At 51.8% G+C, this 10,427-nt stretch overlaps 1 protein-coding gene across 8 annotated transcripts in view; it reads right to left on the bottom strand.

Moving 5' to 3' along the window:
• Window positions 1–10,427, bottom strand: part of LOC104875337 (monocyte to macrophage differentiation factor 2) — a 116,960-nt gene that overhangs the window by 51,604 nt on the left and 54,929 nt on the right. For all 8 annotated transcript variants that reach the window (XM_019210463.2, XM_019210464.2, XM_019210466.2 and 5 more), the window contains one exon: window positions 6,033–6,634. In XM_019210463.2, coding sequence (XP_019066008.1) covers window positions 6,033–6,634 — 602 coding nt within the window. The remainder of the gene's footprint in view (window positions 1–6,032; window positions 6,635–10,427) is intronic.

A 10,427-nucleotide genomic window follows, 5' to 3' on the forward strand; every position in this document is an offset into this window, starting at 1 on the left:
GTAAAGGTACGATCCCAATGATAAATGTAACTGCATTGTTTGCTTTAAATGTACCAATAAAGTTAATGAGGAAAACAATCTAAGGCCTCCGAAATGTTAGGCAAGCACTCTACCATTCAACTACACCCCCAATTTTACTTTAAGGCAGGGTCTTGCTAAGTTGTCTCAAACTTGCAACCCTCCTGCCTCAGCCTCCCAAACAGGTGGGATTACTGGCACATGACACCATATGTGGCCATCAACTGTTCTCTACTCCTACCCAGCACCTAGTCAAGTGTCTAACACATAGTGGCCATTCAATGAATATTTTCCAGGAAATGAAGAAGAACTTTCTATCTCATTTAAGTCACCGGGAAATCATTATCTGGAATTTACCCTTTTTTCGGCTCTGATTAGGCCTTGACTTTGACCACATTAATCTTACTTTAGGGAAATGAGCCTTTTAGCTGCAGAGTAGTTTAGCCATCCCCAGCCTCCACAACCACCTGTTCTTTGCCTCCACTAGAGAGGATAGAGAGCCTGGCCTGGGAAAGCTGCCACGATAAGGATGGAGTCACTTGTGTTAAATCCTAATAAAAATAAATAAATAATACTGGGGCATTACAGAAGAGGGGATCTCGAGCATGTATGCCAGGTGACAAGAACAATCACAGGCAACTTTCCAGAACCACAGCCCTGCACCAGGGCCTTGGCCACACTCCAGAGACACTTGTATAAGGACTTCTGCCCAGCAACTACCCATCCAACCTTGGCTTGTTACCTTCTTTATTATTGCCCCCCACAGCCAACGATGACTTATGCAACTGTTAAACACTCATTTCTCCTTTAAAACTGCCTTTCTAGGGGCCAGGGATTTAGCTTGGTGGTGCCACCACCTGACTCACAAGCACAAGTTCCTGAGTTCGAGCCTTGGTAACAAAAAAAAAATTTTTTTTCTCCCTTTGTCTCTTTGGCAAATGGACACACATGCACATAGTTTATTATGACACACGTATTCCTACTGCAATGCTCATTCTAATTAAATTCATCACGTGTGAGAAGCTCTCTGTCAGTTACTTAGTTTGGCACCTGAGATGTCCACCTTGACCACACCTTTGGCAATCTGTCTTATGTTTTATGTTTTTCTCAACATCTTACACCAGTAGTGACATCCCTGTGTTTTTGGTGTCAAGAGGAAACATCTCCAACAGTGGCTCCTTGTGGCACACTGCTGGACGCCTCTCTGCTGTCCCCGAGCTCAGCCAGGGGCAGGGTGGGACTTCTGACATGGTGCTTCTGTGATGAAAGTAAAGGGAGGGAAGTTTTTTAAATCTAAGCAGTGAACTGAAGGATGACTCCGGCCGTGAGCAGCATACCATTTGATTTAATTTTCTCCTTGAATTAGAAATGCCCCAAAAAAGTCTTTCAATTACTAGAAGTTTCAGTTTAGTGAAAAGATTTGGGTTGTTTTGTTTTTAGCCAAACCACATAAAATGAATGTTTCTCACCACGATCCTATCATTGGTGATACACTGGAAAGGAAGCAGCTAGTCCCAAAGGACAATCCAGATCACCTCCTTCATGCCAAGACAGAGTTGTTTTAAGAATTTGATCCACTACAAAGAAAAAAAGTTCCCAAAGAACGTGACAGAAGGAGGCTCAAGAGCTTGAGGACACATAGGAACACAAAGGCACCTGTGGTTTCCCATGGGTGTGAGCCTGGCTGTCCCCTGGGGAATGCATGTTGCTGCTGGCCCACAGATGACAAAGTGGCACGATAGAACACAGCACCCAGCAAGGACACAGGTCTGCCCCCACCTGCCACCTCAAAGCCAGCAGCAGAGATTCAGCCTCCACAAAGACAGATTTCATGGGTCCCCAAGGCCAAGACCACAGAGCAGCTCTCTCTCCTCCAGGCTCCAAGCCTCCCACAGGTTAAATGAATGCCCACTGTACACCGGACTGCTCCACAGGCAGCTGATGGCAATCCTATCAGTCACAAGCCGTGACGGGTACCACAGCATTCCTGGCTTCTGTTTAGCCATAGACATAACCTCAACCTCAGGTGCCTTAAAACCTCTCTGTGCATACTTTGTGTGTATGTGGAAGGGTAGGTACAGGGTTACTAAACCCAAGGTTTTTGCACTGAGCTACATCCCCAGCACTTAAATTTTTTTTTTTAATTACTTTGAGACAGGGTCTTGCTAAGCTGCTAAGTTGCCAAGGCTGTGCTCCAACTGCCATCCTCCTGCCTCAGCCTTCCAAAGTTCTGGGATTGTAAGTGCATGCCACTGCACCCTGCATTACACTTGCCTTTTTACAAAGAAGACGCCCAAAGCAAAGAGACCCTGCTCTGGAAGGTACCAGGTCTGAGCCTGTGGGCCATCAGAGCAGGTCTGATGGCTGCAGGTGTAACACACAGGAAGGTGCTCAGTGCGGGGCACTGACAGCGCTCATCTGGGCTGAGTCCAGTGGCCAGGTCTCCCCAGGGGACATGGTGATGTCCTAGAAGCATGTGGTAGTTACAGCTGGGGCTCATGGGTCTGGAGGCCAGAGATGCTGCTCCCAGGTCCAGGGCAACTCCCACAGCTGGGGTCTCAGCACAGACAGTCAGTAGGGTAGTCGGGGAGCAGTCTAAACACCCTCCCTCTATTCACAGAGAGGTGAGGCAGGCAGGCAGACAGCCTTCTCCCTCACCCACCTCTGGCTGCTGACAAAAACAGCATGGCCTGCTGTCACCCTCCCACAGTGAGCCTGACTGTCGTTTTTATCTCAGTGACAGAACCCAGGGCCTCTCCACATGGCATGGGCCCCAAATACCAGACCCTGGGGAACTACTGATGGCTGCTCTCCAGACAATGCCACTTCCTCACCACCTCCTTCTCCAGCACAGACTCTGTATCATGACAGTGTGGAAAGCAGGGAATCCAGCTGCATGGGAAGGGCCATGTTTAAAGAAAACTAAGCCCAAAAGTGCGTGACTATGGGTGTGCAGCCACAGCTGAGCAGTTCCTGACGTCCAGCAGGTGCAGACTTCAGCATCCCCACAGTTGTTCTCAGCGGGGTCTGCTGGGAATCCAGTGACTCAATAGCTACCAGCCCTTTCCCCTTCCCCACTCCAGCTGCAGCCCTCTAAGACAGGAACTGGCTGATGGAAACCTGAGGCTACTGAGATGGGAAGGAGAACTGGCACAAGAAGCCTCTGGGATGTGGTACCCCAGAGCCTGAAACCTGGGGCAGCTGCATTCATCTGCACACACACACATGCACACACATGAGCATACTCACAGGCCTCCCACCTTTTTGCAGAGCATATCTGACCATTCCCTTATTGGAGGAGCAGCCTCATCCCAGCCCTGGGAGAGAAGATAAAGGGAAAGGTATACCAGATCCTTGGGGTCCTGCCCAGCCTGCCCTATGGGCATCCAATGCCACCTTGATTTCCATCCTCCTGAAAACAAGAGTACTCCCCTGCCTGTGAGCATTCATTTCACTGCAGCAAGTGCCACCACAGAGCCCTAGCAGCATGCAGGCCTGCGCTGGGGCTCCCTCAGGACAAGTGGACACACAACCCCCTTGGTAGCCCAGGAGGCTCAGAATAGATGTGCCAGGACACAGTGGTGTGGCATGGCAAGGATGGGGAGTGCCCCCTCTTCCACTTAGGGCTCACAATCACTACGCAGCCACAGTGGGCAGCCCCTTGCCTCTGTACCCTTCTCCAGAGCCAGGACGTCTCTGTCTCACAGCTATTCCCACAGAGGCCTGCCAGCAAGGGGGACACTGAGCTTCACAGAGGCCATCAGGAGCACAAGATCAGCCACAGGGTTTCCCTCCCCTGTGTCCCGACTTCCCAGAGAGTGTGGGAAGGGGCTGAGAGAATGTGTGGAGCAGCCACCTCCATACCACAGACAGCTGCACTGAACTCTTTCCCAGGAAGAGGGGATTATATGTCACTATGTGCATGCATGTGTATGACCACATGCACATGCATCATGTCTGCACTGTAGGGATCATCAGGAGAGCCGGGTACAGGCCAGAGCCCTGGGGGAACTCTAAGTCAGGTCCCGACCTGCCGTCAGGTCACCTGAGCAGAACTCAGGGTCCCTTGGTGTCTGTGGGTCTGCTCACTGAGCCTGCTTTTCTATTCCTGTCCCTCAGGGCACCATCCCTGTCCTAAGCAGAGGCCTGGAAGTGGCTACCATGCACTGAAGTTTCCAGCCATACCAGGAATGGGAATAGGTGTCCAGGCAACACCTAGAGAAGGTCAGCCAGAGAGGACGTACCAGGGCCCAGGCCTGCTGGACAGGTAATGCAACCTGCTGCTACCCAACAAGTGGGTCACTTGGACTGGCCAGTTCAATAGGCTCTTTACTGGGAAGGCTTGAAAAGCCACCAGGGTTAAGAGGCTGCATACCGCGGAACTTCCTCTAGCCTTGACATGTATAAAAGAAGCAGCTCTGAGGGCAGCAAACAGAGCAAACTGCAGCATCCTGCAACCTGTATTTGACCCCTTCTGTTCCCCACAGGCCAGCAGCCACTTTGCAGGCAGACCAGGCTTTCCAAAGTTCTGCCTCACTCAGGTGACACAGCACAGTTACCTCAGGGTAGGCAATACTGAGCCTTGCAGTAACCCCATCTAGCCTGTCCTTTGCTGCCCACTTAATGGAGGAGAAAAGACTGAGCAAGAGAATAACCAAACTGCTACCTTCTACACTAAGGCAGTGCCCAGTGCCTCCATCATCTGCCTCTTTAGCATACCAGGTCTCATGGAATGAGGCACCAAGCGGACAAAAGTCCCCCTGATCACTGAAAGGCAGATCAAACCCCTGTAAACAGCAGCCTGTGGGGCAAGCAGGGTGCTTATCTGACGAGACTTGAGTGCTCTTGGTTGCTGCCAGCAATTTTGAATGATACCAACAACAGAAGAATGCCACCATAAAGACCTTGCACCCTTGCCATCCCAGCCCCTCCTGCACGTCACTGTCTGTGTGCCTCCTGAAGGGACTGCTGACACTGTCCCTCAGCATGACTTACTGAGTACTGCAGCAGAGGCAGCAACAAGCACACTTGGCTTCACTAAGCCTTTCATGGCTCTGCTATGTCATCTTGTCCTCCAGATCAGGAACCAGACCTGGTCAGGCCAGGCCCCACAGCTCCACCATTATCTCTGCCTCACATGCCATACCCCAGGGCAAAGAGGCTCTCAAGGAAGCACAGCTTCATAACCCCTTGAGGAGGCACCCGAGATGTCAGCAAGGACCAGAGGCCACTTTCCACCTAAAACACCAAGAAACCGAGCATGGAAGCTTGGTGAGCCATTACTCGTCCTCCTATGGGCAACAGGCCAAGACCACAGGCTTGAGTAAGGACAATGGCTTTTTTACAGTAAACTAAGAAAAAGTCAAATATGATCCAAAACATGCTTAAGTAATCCTTTGCTATTTGAAAAAATCACTTTTATGGCATCTATCTATTAAAACAATCAACTTCTTTCCACCTACAGAGTCAGCACTAAACACGAAGCGCTGGGCCACAGGCCACCAGGTCCTCAAGCTCAAGGGCAGGCAGAAAGGCTATAACCAGCTGCCTCCAGGTGGGGGCTCACCCAAGAATGGCCTCTGACTACCTGGGCACCCACAGACCCCTGCATACCCACACACTCAGCACAGCCCCACTGCGACACCATGCAGGTGGGAAGCCTCCTCCACTGCCTTTCCACCTAATGCCTGTCCCTGGGATTCTCACCAGGTGTGAAGGGCTCTGTGAGGCACATGTGACAATGTGGGCAATGTGTAACAAGGGTTGGGCAGTGACCTGACTTACAAGAAGGACTGACTGGGCCTAAAACACTGCAGAAGCCATTAGGAGATACAGCAGTATACCACCAGTGAGACAAAGCACTGTGTCCAAGCCAGTGACAGTACAGTGGTAGATAGGCCCACAGCAGCTCCACTCACTTCTTCCCAAGAAAACACCTGCCCAAGTGCTCCTCTGCTCCTTGCCCCCTGCTCCTGGCCACCTCCCCGTCCTTGGCCCCACCACCCCTTTCTCACCTGCTGTAAGTGTATCCACATCTTTGGCAGCCAGCTCCTCAACGTCTGACCTCTTTCTCAGCTCAAACCTCCTGGACAAACCTTCTCGGGGTTTCCATAATTCCTGGATCAAGAGGGGCTTCTCGTTGTCCCCAAACACCCGGAAGCACTGGGCTTGCCACCGCTGCCCAGGGTCCCCGGCCTGGCCCACCACATCACACAGCACATACTGGCCGGCACACGCGGGGTCCAGGGCATAGCGCTCTAGGGCTTCCTTCACCAGCTCCTGGGCGCTGGACATGCCAGTGGCCAGGACACTCTTATAGTGGGTACCCGTGCACACGCTGTCTCCAAACACCTTCAGGACCCCTGGGGCTGAAAGCTGGGTGGACAGCTCCGCAGGGTCATCTCTGGCACCCAGGCTGCATGGGGTAGAGTCCAGGTCCCGGTACTTGTGGCTCAGCGTCCGGGACAGCATGCTGGACAGCAGCTGGCCCTGTCGCTTCAGCTTGCTCTTGGTGGGCGGAGACATGACAAAGTGAGTCCCATAAAACATGGTGAGCAGGTCTTCAGGGATGAGGGCTGACGGCGATGTCAGCCACAGGATGGGGCGAGGCTGGAGCCTGGGGAACAGAGTGAGATGGGTTAGCACCAAGAGCAGAGGTGTGAGTCTCATCCAGCAGGTGCAATAGCCATTCAGTGTCCTGGCCCAGCAAATAGGTCACCTTGGCTCAGACCCCAGGAAACACCTGGGCTAGGATTGGGCTGCAGGCTGCCCAAATGAAGCAGCCTGGATGGCTGACACACCTTCAGGGAAAGCCACTACTAGGAAGCATGATGAGGTCACCTTGTCCCAGACTGTGGTTCTGGGAAGTGCAGGCCACAGTTCACAGGGAACAGAGGCTGGCAGCAGGGTACTGACAGGTACTCCTGAATCACAGTGGGAAGGGTGCTTGTCCCAGCAAGCTCACCACCTGGTACCCTGCCAGCCAGAGAAAAGGGGCAAACAAGTAGGGGTCCAGCTCATCTTTCTGTGAGTGCAAACCCATCACACACAAGTGGGCAACAAGGCATGATATATATCTCTAATCCCACACGTGGGAGGCTGAGGCAGAAGGACTGCTGTGAGTTTGAGGCCAGCCTGGGTTACACAGTGAGTTCAGGGCCAGTCTGACTATATAGTGAGGTCCTGTCTCAAATATTCAAACACACACACGCATGCGCGTGCACACACTTACACACCACACATGCAGAGCTAGGGAAATGGCAAACCACAGCCAGGAACCCCAAGAAAGTCATGCTCTCCATGACTGGACAAAAGAGATTGGTGCCAGAGTGAAGGAGATGCCTCCTGGGACAGGATGCAGCCCAGGACATACTCAAAGCCACTGTGGACACGTGGAGGCATGTCTGGAATGCATGCATTCCTCCCACCATATCCAGCCCTGCAGATTCAGTCTCACTGGGCAAGGAGGAAACAGCCCTGGGAGGCTTTGATGTACTGCAGAATCCTAATCCCAGTGCACTAAGCACCCCACAGGGATTACAGATGGAGATTATCTGTGGGTCTCCCAAGGGGGGCAGGTCAGCTGAGAACAGAGGCAGGTTCCCCAGGGGGACAGGGAGAAGCTATGCACATATCTCTAGATGACTTATCCCCTTATGTGTTCATGTTCCCCCACAGAGAAAGACAAATAAGCCAGATGAAGAGCCCATATTCTAGAAGGCTCTGCAAAGAGGGCCCGGGACCCAGTGAAGGCAACACTGGCACCTGCCACTGTGAGTCTAGCCAGCCAACTCCATTACAATCAATTTATACTCCCAGCCTCAGCTCGCTCACAGCCCTGTGGGTGCTGGAAAAGGCTCTGGAGAAAGTAGGTGGCTGCACAGGGATGCAGTGTCCAGAGAACCTCACAAAGACCTTCCACAAACCCAGCAATGCAACTATTCAGACCTCCACAGCCGATACCATGACTCAGATTTCTTCCTGCTGCCCACCTGGCTGCAGCCCTGTCCCTGGGCCTCTCACTGCCACCAAAGCAGTCATGAATGAAGCCAACCATCAGGCCACCATTCTGTTCTTAGAGCTATCTGCCTGCCACTGCCAAATACTCTGGCCAAGCCCGGCTCTTCCAAAACTTCACACACAGAAGACTAGGTTCCCAACACTAATGCTTGTCCCATTAGGTGACAGGTAAGCCTTTCATCTCATACTGGCTTTCTGCAGACTTGAATCTGTTTTCAAACAGCCAGCTGTCTCAGAGATCCTAGCTACTAGTCACAAAAGGCACCCACAAGATCTATAAGTCTCTCCTCCCCCAGGAACAGGCAACAAGTCTTCTTGTCAAATCCCAAGAACCCCAGAGCTGTCACTGGCTTCCCATCCTGGATCCCTCATTTAAGTAACAACAAAAGCATTTCAGCATCTACATTAAAACTGCCAGCTTTAAAAAAGGAGGGGGGCAGGGGGATTTAGCTCAGTGGTTGATTACCACATACACTGCCTACCTTGCATATGCAAGGTCCCAAGTTTGATCTCTTGATCCCAGTACCAAAAAAAAAAATAAAGAAAAGAAAAAAACTGCCAGCTTTGTATCAGCACATACCTACAGCTTCAGATATGTCCACAAAGGGAACCTGGGAATAGAGACCAATGCCCTGCAGGTCAGCCCTCTAGACCGCCCCTGAGGACCCTTGCTCTGAAGCCAGCACACATCCTCAAGGGAATCTAACCCACCGTAGATGCAAGGCCTAATTGGTCCTGTCCCTGAAATTCAGGGGAAATCTCCATGGACAGAGCTCCCCAGGGTCCAGAGCCAGGTCCACAGCAGATGACTGCACAGGAAGCCTTTGTCTCTAGAGATAGAGTCTGAAGGTAAATTGAAACACAATGCCTAAAGTTGCAAAGGATCAGTAGGTGGGAGGAAAGCTGTCACAAAGTCACTGGAGTATTCAAAGGCCTGAGATACAGTGGAAAGAGGATCTACAATGGGCAGCTTGCAACGGGTGATGCAGGTTTGGTAAGGTCTGACACTTCCACATTCTACTTTAATAAGAAACAAGAGGAAGAACCGGGCATGGTAGCACACGCCTGTAATCCCAGCACTTGGAAGGCTGAGGCAGGAGGATAGCTGTGAGTTCGAGACCAGCCTGGGCTACATAGTGAGTTCCAGGTCAGTCTCAACTATATAGTGAGACCCTGTCTCAACTGAAAAAACAAAACAAAACAAAACAAAAACAAGTGGAAAATTACAAATACATCACCACGATGTCCCCTCCCAGGACCTTCCAAGTGAGCGGCCATGGTGCTTGAACTACAGTAGCACCCCTCCCTCCTTTCCAGCAGCCTCTGGTACCAGATTCTGAAGAGAGTCAGGAAAACCATGCAGGGCAGGGAAACGATGTAAGTGGGAAGCTGTGACTCATTCCTCCCCAATAACTCCCTCACCCCAAGAAGTCCCTGTGAACCCTCAACCTATCTACTTCAGGGTTTTCAGGAAGCATTCTTCCACCACAGTCATCCTATGAAGAAGATGCCAGTGACCAGAGCCACCAGCACATGGGTCACCTTCTTTCCTAATCACAGAATGCAGAGCACTGCCTGTTTGTCCCAGTGGGATGAGTTTGGTTCTTAAAAGGCCAGGAAGAGCGCAGGAAAACCCCGTGGAGAAGACTACAGCCTGGATAACTGATCTGTTTTTCTGGAAGTGTGACCTGCCTTTTCCTTTTCTGTTCAATCCTCGCTCTGTCACACAAACACTTTGGGGAACGCTTCAGGCCCAGACAGCCAGGCTGCAGGGTGCTTGCTGTGGCAAATGTTCCTGTCTTGCTCTCACGAAAGAGTCCTCTTTCCGATGAAAAACAAGCTCAAGTCACAGCAGCAGGGCAGGGAGCGGTCAGTGCGGGCTGACATGGGTGGAGGGACACTGCTCCCTTCCAACAGGACAATGTGGAATCCATTATCATTCCAGCAGCAGGGAAAGAGGATCTGCAAACTTCTCACACTGCTTTATGTCCCTCTTCCCTAAATCCTAACTTTGCAGCTGCAGCCAGAACACAATTCAGTCAGGTGTCATTCTGCCTGCTGGTGTCTGGAGAGGGGAAAGTCTACCCCAGCACGACTGAAGGCTGGCTCCTCTCTGGAATGCACCAGAGGTGGCACCGGTAATCAAATTCTTTTTGGCAATTCAGATTAACCAAACACTTGACAGGCGACAGGGGCTGGGCAGGCAAGTCTGCAGCCCGCCAAGGCCCCACCCACTGGCTCCCTAGGGATAGGAGCTGGTCTGCCCTAGGGCCAGAGCTCCAGCTCCGCATCTGTCTCCCAAGACGCAGTCCCTGTCGGGGGGCTGGAAATGAGACAGAAATAGCTGGGAAACAATGCCTGTCGCGGGCGCACGAGTGGGGAACGTGCCG

The sequence above is a fragment of the Fukomys damarensis genome, unplaced genomic scaffold (assembly GCF_012274545.1).
Source record: "Fukomys damarensis isolate Sample0158 unplaced genomic scaffold, DMR_v1.0_HiC HiC_scaffold_17, whole genome shotgun sequence".
In the NCBI taxonomy this organism is placed as follows: Eukaryota; Metazoa; Chordata; class Mammalia; order Rodentia; family Bathyergidae; genus Fukomys; species Fukomys damarensis.